Source organism: Podarcis erhardii, assembly GCF_964252035.2.
Source record: "Podarcis erhardii genome assembly, chromosome: 7".
Classification (NCBI taxonomy): Eukaryota; Metazoa; Chordata; class Lepidosauria; order Squamata; family Lacertidae; genus Podarcis; species Podarcis erhardii.
The window spans coordinates 52,396,712-52,413,088 of NC_138511.1; the positions used below are offsets into that span (position 1 = coordinate 52,396,712).

The window sequence follows — 16,377 nt, forward strand, 5'->3', positions numbered from 1 at the left end:
TGTGCCATATAAGAAAAAACAGGAGAGGAGAGACCATAATTCACAAGGTTCAACTTTGCAATTGTATGAGTGTGGCAAAATAAAGAAATACTTCAAACTGGTATATTTTACTATGCCAACTAAGTCCAAAATCTTATACCTTTTTACTCAGAAGTAAGCCCTTCTGGATGCAGTGAACTTTGTCTCCTGAGTAAATATGGATTTAATGGCACTGTGGCTTAAATTGAACAGGTTGTCATTTTAAAGTAGCGTAACCATTTATTCATGATTGACAGAGCATGTTTGAAATACTGGAATGGGAAGCTTAGTTCCATGCTTTTTCAATATTTTACTACTTAATCCATGGATTACAACTGCTACTTCACTGACACTTCATTAGAGCTTGCTGCACATTCAGAATATTAAGCTGAGCATGAGTAAATTTATAATTTAAGAATCGGAAGTCTTGTTAGCCCAGCAGTGGAATTGATGTCACTATCACTTTGCATTTCAGTTCCTCGTTGTAAAAAATGGGGGGGGGGAGTTCACCCTCAAGGTGGTTGTAATACAAGGCTTGTTTTGATGTTACCATTCCATTCTTATTTTTTTTCCTTTTTCTTCCTATCTGTATGCCACAATTGAAGTGCAAATGTGTTCTTTTTCATTTCCAGATGCTTTCCAAAATCATGAAATAATCAAGAAGCAAGGTTGAGTCATTGAAAGAACACTTGCAATTAAGAATGCAATCCTATACACGTCTACTCAGATGTAAGCCTAGTTGAGTTCAGTGGGATTTACTCCTGGGTAAATGTATACTGTATAGGATTTCAGCCTGGATGATATAGCTTGGTCTTAACCATGAATCAGTAATGCTATGCCACATGCTTCATTTAATCCAGAGTACTAAACCTGCTATAGAAGAAGTTGCTTGCTCTTTATACACTTTCACTTGGCAGCAAGCTTTGCACCATGTCCTTTTCCTGTTAATAGCTATGTTGCAGCTACGTTGAGTTGAGTGAATGGGTTACATTTAAATGTATGTTAGGGCCAAAGTAGAAATAATGTTGGAAATGCTACATCTCCATTTGTTTATACTTTTGCAGATCAACAGCTGCATGTGGGGGCAGATGAGAATTAGGGGTAGGGTGGGGGGAACCATTTCCCAGCACTATTTCTCCATTGGAAATTGACCTCCCCATAGTTGCTGATTTCCCATAAGGAAAAACATCTACATGCATGTATTTTTTCCTCATCAGAGGATTAATAGCTTCAGTCTGGGCTGGGGATTTTCATCAGGAAAATGGTGTGGAGGGGTAGAGTTGAACCAGTTTTCCCACTGAATTGATATACATTCACACATCTTAGTCCTGATCACTATTTGATTCTTACTACTATTTTCAGTAATCGCTACTTAAAGCAGGTATTGCTAATTTGAAGAGCTTGATGTTTGCTTGATATAAGAGGTAGATTAATTATATACCGGTAATTAATTATATACCGGTAACTGTTTCCCATGCAAGCTTAATTGAAATTGGTGGATAGCTCAGTCCGTACTAATCTCAGGGTTGTGGGTTCAAGCCCCACATTGGGTGAAAGATTCCTGCATTGTGGGGGTGGGATTAGATGATCCTCATGGTCCCTTTCAACTCTACAGTTCTGTGATTCTATGAAGCTAGTGGGGATATTGTCGAAATAGAGATTGGTGGGTCTGGTATAATATCTTGGAATATACTAATGTTGTTTATTTATAGATGGTTTGAGATGATTTTATGATGACTTTTGAGGGATGAGCCTGAGTATGCCACTCTCCTAGAGAGACACCAATCTCCCAACTGAAATAGATGTTTGTTTATGTTGGGTTGATGTTTTTACTATTCAAACCCAAGTTAACTTGGTGACTTGGATACAGAGAACCCCTTGTGTTACCAAAAGGAAATTCTGCTTATGCAAATACGGTTCTCCAGTTTCTATGTTATTGCAGGATGAAGTCCTACAAATGCTTACCTTGTTTTGGTGGACTTCACACTGAGGCCTTAATGCCTGGTGCAGCTTGGTAGTTTGTAGCTTCTGTGATAACCATGAACCTGCCTGAACTGTTTATATCCAGTCTGACTAATTAGGTATTCATTCATTTTTAGATTTAGGCTACGTAAATTAAAAGAGATAGGGACTTTTTGGTGACCAGGGATATCATAGCAGTGAAGACCTGTAAGACTCCCTCTCTTTGCATTTTTAGATGGTTTCGGTAGATTGTTAAAAATTGCAACCAGCTTTTGATAATGTGTTTGAAGGAACAGCTGCTTATAATAGCATTTTCTATGAATGATTTAGCACTGCCATTTTTGTGTTGGGTGTTTTGCGTTTAACATTTATTTGGTTATTTTATATTAGAAAAGTGGGTAGTAAATAAATCCTAATAAAACTGGACCATATCTACTGTTTCCTTGGGAAAGAAAATCTTTTACAATAATAAGAAAATATTTGTTTATATAGCCCTTCTAATATTAAAAGCAGTCAGTATACATTGTCTCAGTAATTTTTGCCAGTGTTCTTTTAAATTAGGTCAGAATAGTGACCTCCATCTTACATACAGTGAGAAATAGGTGACTAGACTGAGAGATAGTGCCCTGTCTTTGGAGAACTAGCAAATTAATGGCAGAGGTGAGATTGGAGGCAGATACTTCCTGGCTCTCAGCTCAGTCACTTACAGCCTAATCCTGTGCATGTTTACTCAGAAGAAAGTCCTGTTTGTTCAGTGAAATGTAATCCCAGATAAGTGTGTTTAGGATTGCTGCTGTTATTCTCTTGCCTTGTGTCTGATTTTGATCCAGAAACAAACCACTGTCAGGATTTTGATCTTCTTAAGACATGGAAAGCCATCTGGAGTGCAAGACATAATCTGGGCAAGGAGTTGGTGCTAAAATCCCTATTCTTCTATGAATCATTGCATAATACTATTAAGGACAAACAATTGATGGTGATGCCTTATTGACGAACTAGAGGCATTCTTGCTTTGTTTTCCATAGCGTGAGATCATACTATATCAACTGCTCAAGCTACTCCACCCCGGCCATTGTTAATAAGCAGTACATAATTGTATTGTGTTAGCTAGTACAGTGCTAATTCCTGTCTTCTGCAACATTTGGTTTGTTTTAAAATGCACCTCATTGAGGTAGGGATATTTGTTAAAGTTCACCAGATGGTAATGGAGATTTGTGTACCTTGACCCTAAGAGTGGTTATTCGTGCTAGCCTAGTTTCACTTCTAGAAATTCCTTTTGCTTCAAAAGGAAGCTGCAAAAAGTTTCCTTTTAACAAAAAAAACCTATTTTAGAATGATACATCTTTCTTCCTCTGCTTTTTCCTTTTCAGCCCACTGAAGATTTGCTGCGTTTACCCTGAAAATGTCCAGGAAAAGCATAGACTATGGGGAGCTACCTGAATATGAGAAGAGTCAAATCAAAAGGACCTTGGAGCTAGGCACCGTCATGACAGTGTACAGCCTCAAAAAGAGTAGTCCAGAGAGGAGGACAATCCAAGTCATTATGGAAACTAGGCAGGTGGCATGGAGCAAGACAGCTGACAAAATAGAAGGTTTCTGTGAGTATCTGCTTATGGTCGTCATTGCAAATAATTGAATTTAACCCTGTCATGACCTGCTATTTTCTTTGATGTGTTGATGGGAATGAAGAAATGGTGTATGTTTACTGCTTTAGCGTTTAAAGCTGTATACCATGTACAGGTCCAGTTTAGGAAAAGGGAGGGGATTGAAAGTGACCCCACCCTTCAGCTGACTTCCAGGCCTTTTACTCAACCCTTGTGACTTAGTAGATGGATGGACCTAGGACAGACACTTAACTTAAGCCAGCAGCAGGGAATCTTTGACCCAGGGCCCTAATTAGCTCCAACAGGGATCTTAATTTGGCCAGTGAGGCTGTTACTTCTCAGGCCACATCCACCTGCCCCATATGTGGCATCAGATGTAGGGCAGGTAAAGATGCTTCCTAATTATTCATTGGAAAGTGGGACTTGCTTGCAGTGTTGACCATGTTTAAGTAAGTTTTAACTGTGGTTGGTGTGATGTCTAAATTAAGAAACCAGAGCCAGATCAAAACATTTTGCTGCATGAGGTGGAAGACAAGGTTCCCCCACCCTCCTGTCCCTAAACAGACTAATTGGTAGCTGAATCTTACTCCAACACTTATTTAGTTAGGCATGTTAGTTTGCTACAGCAAAAACAAATGACTGCATTGTGGCACCTTAAAGACTAAAACATTGATTCAAGCACCAAGCCTTCATCCAGTTTGTGAAGTATACAGCCTAAGTAAAGTGAGAAGGAAAATGATTATTGGTTGCTGTTGCTGTTTTTGTTTTTTAAAAAGGTGGCACCAAGAGCTAGCAGTAGGTGTGTCACAATAGTTTGTTGAGCCTTATTGAGTGCAATTGCATGTATGTGAGTTTTTCATATCCATGTGGATTTCTTTTTCTTTCTTTATGCTACCGTCACCTACCACGAATCCTCACATTGAACCGGAACTAAGCTTAAGTATGTGGAATTGCATTTGTACATACCAATTTCCAATTAGCACAGTATCTCTCCTTCCCTCCCTGTTTTCTCTCCCACTTTTCAAAATGTAGATTGTAAACTTCTGGGGGAAGGAACCTATTTCTGTCACTTGGGCTACTCTGTTAAGTTCAATGTACACTGATGGAGTTAACTAAACAATAACTATAATATCAAGGTTTCAGAAGCTTTGAACAATAAGTACATAAAGTTTCAAGCTATGTTAAGGTTATATAATCATAGAATGAAGGCATTGGTACCTGTTTTTTTTTTTTTGTTAACTAAAGTATTACATAGGAGTTGTAATTTCTAATGAATAGTTCTTTTGAGAAAATTGAGTGGTTAATGATCAATATTTTCTGACAGTTAATCTCTCAGAAGATATTGATCATTGAACCAGATCCTTTTTTCTTCTTTTTTTTAAGTCTCCTCGTGGTTCAGCCTGTTTAACAGCAAGCATGAGGGTGGAAATTCCTTAGCTGCAGGTTCAGTCTGTTCAACAGCAGGTTAAAATAGCTATGTTTTTAAAAATGTGCTGAAGTGCAAGTAAGAATTAAATCCCATTTGCTTAATGAAGGTAGAAAAAGGTGGCTGTGTTCTTTCCTTTTGAAATAATGGTTGTGTTTGGCATATTGTTTCCTTTTTGAGGTTTTCCTTCATGATTCCTGCTTGGGGATCTGGGATCAATCAAAACCTATTGCAGGCTTATGTGGAAAACTGTTGTTTTATTTTAAAATTTGTTGAATCTTTGATGTATACTTGTTGAAAGATGTAAGACTTTTTGGTGCCACTTCCTCACCAGGTGTTTTAATGTGGAATTTCCACTCTATACCCTGTGAAAAGCAAGTGAAAATTGACATGACAGAAAATGTACATGTTCAAGTTTGGAAAGTTTTGTAGCTTACAGTGAGAGAACATTGAGAGTGTCACTCTAAAAACTTTATTGTTTGGAAGCACCGTTCCTTTCTGAGGACATGTCCATATATTTTTTTTCAGTTTGCATTTATGAAATTTGGAATTTTAAGTATTCCCTTTTAAATGATACCTACTCCAAAATCATGGGAAACAATGACAGTGGATAACTCTAGTTGGAAAGATTGCAGTATGCCTTGTAAAAACAAATAGTACATTTTGTGCAAAAAAGCCAAACCCACAAGTTTTAGATGCTTAGATTATATAGATGCCTATCTAGATTATATAGATGAGTTGATGAGGAAAAGGGAAGAAGAAAAGAAGGCCTAGCATGTGTACCAGAAGTAGTAAACAGAGCTTCATAAGCACATTGAGCATTATCTCCTTCTGTAGTTAGTCGTGAAGAAGCTTTATAAGCACAAGAGAGGTCTCTCCCACTTGCTGGTCATGGCTTGCATCAGCATTATTAGTGTAGGATGTTTGGCACACCACTAATAAATGAATATTGGACGGAAATTGATAGTTACGTCTCAATATATTGATGCCATTTCACTAAAGGCCCAATCCTGTACATTGCTGCTCAAAAAGAAATTCCCAATAAGTTCAGTAAGCTCTGGAAACTGGGTGCATGATTGCAGCCTGATTCTTACTGAGATGTTCAGAGTCTTGTAGGCATGGTCTCCAAAGGACTAGCATTCTGTGTGCCTGGCAGTGAGAAATGTGCTAAATGTGCACTATTCCAGTTTGTGGTTTTTCCTTCCTGCCACAAGTATAGGGCTGGATCCTGCAGTTTTTTATTCGAGGCAGAGCACCAACTAGCTCTCTGTAAATTTTAGCCTGTGTGTTTTTCTTCTCACAAGCCAAGGCAAAAAACAACAACAAAAAACTTGTTATAATTAGTAAAACTTCTTTTGACAAGCAGCTGCCATTTGTGATATGATGCAAATGTGCTAGAATGGCAGCAGTTGTTGTGGGCAGAGAGACCTGAGTTTTGCAATTCAAAAAGGCTTTTGATACTTGTTGTTTTGCTTTTAGGTTTGGGGGCAATAACTTATCTTCCTTTCAGGATGGTTGACTTTAAATTCTGTCATGCATAGAATGCAATACACTTCCTCAGTTAGTTATGTATGCATTTTCTCTTTCTGCCCCCCTGTCCTGGTTTGGTTTGGCAGGGGAGGGGAACTTGCACATGGAGGGCTTACTCACATGTGGGAATTCATGGCTATCAGCCCCCTGCACGCTTCCCACTTACTCTTGGATATCCTGTGTGAAAGACACCTCTACAATTAGTGACCAAGGAAGGGTTGTTTAACACACTTGAGACAAGGCAGAGTTACCAGTACTGGAGAGTGGCATGGAAGAAGGAGATAGGAGGCATTTGCAGGGCCATACTAAAGAGGCATGGTATTCCTGCTTTACTTGTGCTTTGTTCTGTCACTCCACTTGTGCCAGTAGAATGGAAGTTGCTATTGGATGTTGGGGGGTATATCTTACCCAAGGCAGAATATCTGTAAGGGGTCTGATAAGGTAAGTTTTAGTGTATTGCTTTTTTCTGCATGTGTTGTACACATGCAGGGCACTTTGTACAATGTTCCCTGTCTCCCGTACCACATGTTTTCTTAACAACATTGCAATGGAATGGTAGGAGGTGGAGTGAGCAATGTGTTTTGACTTTCAGTTGAGTTTGTTTTTTTTACTTGCACCACCTCTTCCTTTTATGGTATGGGCTGTAAGCAAGACCATGGAAAGTTATGGATTCAGAGTGAAGGCGCCTTTCCATTGCCCATTTTTGGTCTCTGGACAGTTGGAGTTGTGCCAATGGTGTGGATATGTTGGTGTAATCTTAGGCCAGCATCATGGGCGTAGCCAGGATTTTTGTGGAGGGAGGGCAGAACCTCAGTTAGTTATGTATTTTTATTAATTTTTATTGATTTAGGAGGGGTGGTTGCCTCTCCCTTCCACCACCACCCTGGCTATTCCCATGGCCAGCATTGATCCCTGATGGTGATATTGTCCTTTACTAGTGCAGGGGGAATGCACCAGATCTCAAATACTTTTCAACTGGCACAATTTGAGCATATGATTTCACCTCTAGTCCCTGATATGTTTACTGGTGTGCTAAAAGGTTTCCTTGCAGGTGTATCAGACTGGCATGCAGATTCTCCATGTCATCCTTCTTTCCATTTCAAGTCTTTTCCATGGTGTGGACAAACATTTTACTTGTGCTCCATGTGTGACTGAAATTGTTTACCCAAGGAGGGAATTTTCCCCTTCTGTCCAAAGTATCGGGGAAAGTGCTTTCCGCTGTTTGCTTGAATTGGAGTCATTCATAAGTCCTCATGTTCTTCTAAAATTAAATGTGGGGTGTGTCGACACAAAATCACTAGACCACGTACTTCACAGGGTAAATGACTACAATTTTCTTGACTCCACTCCGGCTGCATGCATCTTCATGCTCTGTATGTTGCCATGGCAGAGAAAGACTGCTGTTTCTTCTGTCTTGAAGTAGGAATTCCCGTGTTGTTTAAGGGAAGGATGAAAACTTCATTGTGTAGCCTAAGTGAGATGGCACCATATAGTATAACATTCCTGCAGTCTACCTGCTGCTCCTACAAAGCTTACAAACAGTAGTACAAACCTTTTTTTTTTAAGAGAGAGCTGAAGTTCTCACATGATTAATTTTGTACCCAGTACCAGATTCTGTGCTTGAGCCCTGTTCTAGGGCTTGCAATATTTGTCATGATCTATCAATACAGTGAAAAGTATGAAGTTTGTTCTGTGTTTGTTTTTATACCTCAGCTGAGCTGTATGAGTGAACTGTATGAAATTTCCTAAAAGAGGCTCCTTATTTTTGCAGTCAGCTTGTATAACTCGGATGTGTAAATAAAATCGAAACAGGAGTCTAATGAACTTTCGCAGTAGAAGCAGGTACACAATAAACACTTTCTGTGATTTGGCTCAAGGCACTTGCTGTGTTTCGGTGATAGAAAAAAGAAAGAAAAAGAGATTTATTCCCCCCCCCTCTGCATGCAGAAGACTATTATGTATTTATTATATTTATAGAATGCCCATCTCTTAGCGGAGCCCAGATTACAAGTTAAATGTTCAGCATTTCCCAGTAGGGCAGGCTAAGACTCTTGTCTGAAACTCTGGAGAGTCCCTGCCAGTCATTGTAAACAATACTGGGCAAGATGGACCAATGGTCAAATTCAGTAGAAAGTAGGTTCCTGTGTTTCAGGAGTTTGATCACTGTAGCTTTACTTGCACATGATCTTTGTTTCAGTCCTTGGCATTGCCAGGTAGGGGTGGAAAGTCCTCCTGCCTGAAACAGTGGGAAGCCACTCTGAGTCAGTATAGACAGTACAGAGCTGGATGGGCCTATGGTCTGACACAGTAAAAGGCAACTTCCTAGGCAAGATAGTGAGAGGCACACACCAAATTCTTAACATGTGCCTGCTTCTACAGCAACAGAGAGGAACGAAAAGAAATTAGATCAGGCACCCCCAAACTCGGCCCTCCCACTGTTTTGGGACTACAATTCCCATCATCCCTGATCACTGGTCCCGTTAGGTAGGGATGATGGGAGTTGTAGTACCAAAAAAGCTGGAGGGCCAAGTTTGGGGATGCCTGAATTAGATAGTAGTGCATGCTTCTATCTTAGATTTAAGATCTTCAACAAGGCAATTGATGAGAAAGAAGGAGAAAGCTAGCAGTTTTTCTGAAAGCTAGCAGTCACTTCTTTATTTCTGCCTTAATGGATGATTCATGGCAGTGTGAACTTGCACTTGTTTGATTCACTGCTTCTTCCTCCTAGTACAGAAGCTGCAATGGTTTTTATGCTTGTATGCATAGTCCTTTACCTTTTTTGCACTTGGGTTATGATTAATTGACTAAAACCTGTTTAATCAATTAAAGACATGCATTTTTTTTAAGTACTTGCAGAATCCACAGATAGAAGGGCTTCATCTTCGATGAGGCAGTCCCTCCTGCCTTTGGGAATGCCTTTGTGCCAGCTTCCTGCTGGTGCTGCATGATCACTGAGGCAGGCACTAACACCTTCTTTGCTTTGTGGTTGGCTGGATCAGCATACATTTCATTCACCTCGGATGCTTTTCCAGATTTAGCCCTCTTCATCGCCTTCGCTCCCTGCATCTCTCTTACCACAGGCACCTGGCATCAAATGGTATGGTGGAGAAGAAGTGTGTGTTAGAAAGAGTGCTGGGAAAGGCATCAAAGGTAATAGTGGAGAAGTCTCTCACAGGTGATAGCTCCACTTAGAATAGACTAGTAGAGGCATAACTTGTCTAAAGTGTGTGACTTGCTACAAGCCCTTTGGGTTTGCGCAGTTTGTAAATAAGGTCAAGTTCCTTTCAGAAGACAATACCATGCAGAACAAAGCAATCATTTCCTCTTTCTTCCACACGGTACTACTTCAGTGCACCACAGATGTTTCTGGGCTTTTGCTGTTTCTTTAGTGAAGATGTGCAACAATTATAAGGTTAATTCAGATTAATTTTTTAGGCTGTGTTGCTAACAGTGTGTGAGAGTCCTCCTACATTGGTGCCACCTGTTCAACAATAGCCTTTGGAGTCATGTTTACTATACATTAGGTATCCCAAGGCAGTAGTGACATAACAAACATAGTTTCCATTTATAAATCCTTGTCAACGTTTAGGAGTTGTGGACATTTGAAAAGATGCTGTGCAGCATGATTCTGTGTGTGTTTACACAGAAGCACCTCTCAGAAACCAAAGGCACAACAGCCTTCATTTAATCTTGCAATCCTTAACCTTCAGAGAAGAAAAGGTTGCCTCGTTAATGGGAATTTGCAGAGTTGTGGAAAATAGTTGCTGCTTGTCTTTTCTCCTGCACCCAATCTAAAGACAAAAATTCATTACTATCACCATTCTGGAAAAAGAGGTGAATATTTGCATACTTGTTCTGCATGGCACAGCAAGAGGTCCTGGGTGCTGCTGCTTCACTGCCACATGACTCTTCAATATCTACCCCATTTTTGCTAATTATATCTGTTCCTGTCTTGCCCATGTGGAGTGTTAACATATAACACTCCAGGTAGTAATCTCAGCATGGTACAAGTGAATTGGCAAATGATGAAGGCATACTTCTTTACCCTGGCATTTGATACCTCTGATTTTATGACCCATCCTATTTTTCTTTGTAGTTGTGAATTTTTAATTGTTTTTAATACTGTATTTTAAACTGTAACCCATTCTAGGACCTAGGGCTGAAGTGCAGATGGTGACGATTAGCCTCATACCATAAGGAGAAGGAAACAAGTACATAATAAAAGCCTTGTTGGATTAGCCTAAAGGTCCATCTAGTCTATCTTCCCACTGTGGGGAACCAGATGCTTCTAGACAGCATGGCAGGAGTGAATGTGGGATCTCTCTGGCCCTATGAGCCATATTCTCCTAGGCCAACAACTGTTTGGAGTAAGTTTAATGCTACTCTGTGGATCTTAGTTGATATCTCTGTCCAATTTGCAGAACCCTGCCCACAACAGTACCATATATTTGTTTCAATGAATTTGATCCAGAAACAGCAGTTCTGCTTTTGCATCTCTTAGTATACTATTACATACTCACCAGCTTCCTCAAGAGGTGAGAAGTAGCCTTTGAATATTAGATGACCGGAAGGTGCCTTTTTATGTGAGTAAGGTGGCTTTGCAATATTTGTTTAATTTAAATATAAACAAGCATAGTGTATTAGAAGCAAATTGCAGACAGATCTGCATTAGAAAGAGGGTTGTGGGGTCCCATTTTTAAAAGCAAAAGAGCTGGGTGGGTGAAGAGTGCCTCTATTTCTCTATTTCTCTGATCTAGCTCTCTGTAGCTCTTTCGTCCAAGTGGCTGCGTGCAGGTGAACCACACATGGGAATGAGGATTCTGTGTGTCTCATTTACACTTCTATTTTGCTTTGAAAATCTGATCTCCCTCTTTTTATGTAATGAGGGTGATGCCAGACTTTGAATATGAAGAACTGTCAATGTCATGGAAAGTCTAACTTGCAGGCTGGTTTGTTTCCTTCAGCCCGGCTGGTTGCAGATGTGTGTCCTGGCTGATACAATTCTATTTTAAGGGGTGAGTAGGGCAAAAGTGTCTGATTTAAAAGCTGCTACGTACTATCTGCTGACCACAATACATAAAGTATTTTTCTGAATTATTTTTCCGAAGTATTCCTCTTTCCTTTTGTAATTATTTGACTGTGTTGAAAGCTCTCTTCCAGTCCCTGTTCTTATAGTGGTTATGCAAAAGCCTGATTTCAATAATGATACGGTTGTTTACCTGTCATGATGCAGTAGCTTTTGGGTTCGGTCATAGTGAAACAGATAGTGTCCATAGTGAAACAAATTGTGGCTTCCTGCCAGCTTGTTAGGTTGTAACCAAAGTCACTAGGATCCAATGCCCAAGCTATGATACTTGAGAGTGTTAATTTGAATATTTCTTGCAAAATGGCTTTTATTCACTTTCTTATCTAAAACAGATGTTCTGATTCATGGTTCGTCTTGGGTGCACCATTTTGTTTCTTCAACTGGGTGTCTGTGGTCAGATGAAAAAATCAACAAATGTGGCCTTCTAACTGCTTGCAGGTCTCTTGAACTGTTCATTTCCTCTGCTTTAATGCTCACTCACCTAGGCCAGACTTCCTGTTTATGGTCAGTCAGGGGAAGGGCTAAATGAAGTTAGCTATAATTCTCTAAATGTACTCTGCAAATAGGTTTGGTTTGGACATATTCTAGGCAGCCTTCCTTTTCTATTATTATTTTTCAAAATTAATACCCTGCCTTGGACATAAGGCTGAAAAGCACTTCTGTTGACTGGTTTTACTGTCCAAAAAATCCTTCCCCTCCCCATCCCCTTACTTATGAATTGAAACTGATTGGGTGTGGGCTGTGGAAGGCTGGCATGGCCTCGCAAAAGGGAGAAGACCAAGGTGGCTTAATGGTACAGGTTCTGAAAGGGTGTGTGTGTATAATTGAGGTCAAGCCAATATTGTCAGTATGATTAAAACAGTGGTGAACCTACCCCTGTTTATCTGCATTAGATCAGCCTTCTATCTCCATATCTCTACCCATTTATTGGTCTTCCTGAGTGTCACCCAGACAATGGGCTTCCATATTGGTAGCTGATCTTCTGAGGCTTCTGCAGTGGGTGGAGATATCTGCAGGTGCAAAATTGGACAACCAACAGACTGTGAGCTGCATGTGGCCCCCTATCTCATTTTATGTGCTTCCTGAAGCATCTCCATTCTTCCATCCCATCAGACTTCCTTCCTTCCTTCCTTCCTGTTTGTTTTCTCCTCATTTTCCTTGGCTTTTAAAAGGTGGTTGTTTTTTCTTTCTGTGTAGTTTCAGTCTGGATGGACTGAACAGTTTTTTGAGAGAAATAAATTGAAGTATGTTTCACTATTTTCCTTGTTGTGTGCCGCCTTCTCTGTCTCCTGCCCTGCACCACCATCACCCCGGCTATTTGAGAAGAATTGGTTTACTTTTGCCATGTGTGTAGACACACACACACGGCAGACGCCTACCAGTTTTTGCTGGGGAGTGCGTGGGTGAATGAGGAACAAAGCATTCACACCCACAATCACTTTTTACAGATTTGAGTGTAACTTGCATTTGCTTTTTAAAGCAGGAGCTGTACTGGTCTGTTTTATTCTTAAAAATCCCTCTCTGAGCTTCATTGAGAGTGAACCTAACTACCCCAGTGGAACTTCGTTATAAGCAGAGCTGCGTAGTGTTGCGAATTCTAATAAGAGGTAGCCATGGTGAAAATTGTAGCGGGGTGACCTTTATTCCAGATTAGTTAGCCCAGAATACTTGTCTCTCTGGCTCTGCCCCTCATCAGTTCTGACTTTGTTCACCATAGTATACCTCCAAAGGAATATTTCCCTTGCAAAGGAAATCAGTTGCCCACTTCAGGCCTACTGTAGTCTATTGCTGTATGGAATAAAGCAGGGCAAGCTACCATTTTCGTTGAAATATGATTTGAGAATGTTGCATAATTTAGCAAATTCACTAGATTTCATTCTGAAAGATTCAAACTGGTGAAAATAACATATATAAAAAAAACTTGATTGACAGGGCTGGTACTATAGTTCCCAATTAAAGCCCATCAAATGTATTATTAGTGATCTAAAGGCCAGTGATCTATAGCGCCAAACACCTGCTTACCAGCAACTGCAGTTCACATAACAGATACAGGGACTGGCTCAGACCCTGCGGCAGATCCAGATGCCAGATGTGTTGCCCTCTCTACTCTGGCAACACTATTACAGGATCTAATAATGCCATCCACAAAACCAGGGGTTAGTTTACTTGTTTATTTTCCAGTGTGATATATGCCATCATCTGCTAGCACTGCTCTTATTAGCATTCTGTGTAGAACAAATATAGACCATTCTCTATGTGAACAGAAATCTGCATTAAAAATGACAATATGGAGAAACGGGTGTGTGTGTGTGGGGGGGGTGCATTTCAACCTTCCAGGACGCTTTGTAACTGACTGTAAAGTGACCACAGTGGAACTGAGGAAATTCAAAGGTAGAGTGCAGTGTAAAACCACTGAATTGCAATACATCAAGAGGTTCAGTGCTATCACTTATGGACTGAATGAGCACAATAATCTTATCATGACATGTTTTTTTAATTGGCTTATTGATGGCAATATGTCTCTATCTGTTGGTTTTTGTGAATAGCTACTGTTAAGAATCTAATTATCACCATCTGTGCATTTCTGCATTTCATTTCCTTCTGAGCTTGCTGATTACAACCCCCTCATGTGTTCCATTTAAACCTGAAACTCAAGGTAACACTCATGCATCTGATGGACTGTGCTACACAGAAGCTTATGCATAATGGTTGTGTAAGTCTTTGAAGTGCCATGAGACACTTTGTTGTTTTATAGTGAACATTTGAATTTAAAATGCATGTGTTCAAACTTAAGACTTCTTGTTTTACTAAGCTATGGCTGTGGTTAGAGAAATTATAGCTGCTGTGTGGGGTCTATATTTTTCTAAACTCTGTGGTTTCGTTGCAGTGCCTCCAACTAAATGCACGTGGCATTATGTCTTTGGACACACAGCCCTTATGTAACCTTGATGTTAGCAGTCTGTATTTTAAGTCCTGGAAATCCTTAATAAATTTTGTTGCACTAAAATTATGTGTTTGTAAAATTATGTGCTTCTCCTCTAGAAGAAATACTGTAGCTTTTAATTTATTGTGTATATCACATTTTCAGCTTTATTTCTGAAGATAAATGTTACATTGCTTTAATCAGATGTGTATCCCATTTACTTTTGAGACTGCTTCAGAATTGGCATCATGTGATCTTTGTGTTGCATCCTAGGGTTTATTTGATAGTCAAAAACCAAATGGTAAAATGTAAGAATGAAGCCATTGTTTTTGCCCTTGAGGACAGTAAGGCAGATTTGCAAAAGGAAACAAAGGCTTTTTAATTTTGTGCTTCTGATTTGCACACTTTCCAACCTTTCTGAGGTTGAGGAGTGGAAATAAGAGTCAAGTTCCTTCTCTGAAAAAACAAAACCCCACAGTCTTCAAAATGACTACACTACAGCATTTTCCAGAATAGAGTAGCACCTCTTAAATTCAGATGCCCTAGGTAGCCATCTTCATTTATTTTAGATTTGACCTACCCTGTGACTATGGAATATCTTGTTTTTTGCATCACTACTACAGAGAAACAGCCCCAGTCCAGGAGACTTCCATGTTTATGTCTCATTGAAATTAATAGGACAGATTAGTCATGACTAATTCAAATTCCATTTATTTCAGTAAGAATTGCGCCCAGCTAACTTTTTCTGGAAAAAGATTCATGTCACTTGCCCCTGCCATTAACAGTACCTATTTTCATTTTGAGTGATTAGAACACCACAACCACCTTGGATTACTTGCTCAATTCATCCTTTGCATGTCAGAATATTTCCTTTTAAAGAGACAACGCTCACATCTATCGAAGCATGCATTAAAAATGAACCATGTCCTGTCTTTAGGACTAGATTAGATGTATTTTAGGATGCTCGTATTGTAAACCACCCTGTGATGCTCGGATGAATGGTGGTATAGATATTTAATAAATGGTGATGAAGATGATGATAATATTGGAATCTCCCACATTCTTCCGGATTTTATTGCAGATTCATTTATACAGCAGGGGGACAAGGCTAAAATGGGGGCAGGGAGGTACTATGAATGAACATACTCCCCTTGCCCCCTTGTGCCTCTGCATGCAATGCAATGCAGGGCAGCAACAGGCATGCATAGTTTCTGCTTAAGGCAGCTATAGGGACACACAAATTAAGCCATTAGTCCACCTAGCTCAGTACATGACGGGCCATGACTCTCCAGAGTTTCTGATGGAAGAGCTGCTGGAAAGTGAAACTGGGACGTTCTGCTTGCAAAGCAAATGGTCTGTTATTGAGGCTTTCCCTGTAAAAAGCCAATTTGCTTTTTGTTGTTGCTTTTTGTATAATAACAAAAAAACCCCAATGCCCTATTTCATCACATTTTGCTGATTTTCTTAAACATGCAACGTTCATTAGAGCTGAATAATCCCAAAAGGTGAGCCTTTAATGTTTGTACCACTACATTATGTGAATAATCTGAATTATGCTCAGCATTAACAAACTGGAACAAACTGTGGTATGGCTCAATAAACACATTTGAGTGACAGAGGTACAATTATTTTTTTACTCCACATGTAGAAAGGTTAACAGTAACCCTTGACCTGTAAAGAAATAAGTAGAAGCAGCCATCAGTTCTTGTATCCAGCCTGCAAAGCGGAATGAAACCACTTCCTCAATTTACAAAATAAGTGTTTTATCAGAAGAATGCACATTACTTGTGTTTTGGGTAAATTGAAATTTCTTTCCCTAACAGGACCA

At 39.7% G+C, this 16,377-nt stretch overlaps 1 protein-coding gene across 1 annotated transcript in view; it reads left to right on the top strand.

The window, feature by feature from the left end:
• The window catches only part of PLCG2 (phospholipase C gamma 2), a 63,600-nt gene that overhangs the window by 6,605 nt on the left and 40,618 nt on the right, over positions 1-16,377 (top strand). Inside the window, exon 2 of the mRNA XM_081871985.1 lies at positions 3,351-3,578. Coding sequence (XP_081728111.1) covers positions 3,383-3,578 — 196 coding nt within the window. The 5' untranslated portion in view covers positions 3,351-3,382. The remainder of the gene's footprint in view (positions 1-3,350; positions 3,579-16,377) is intronic.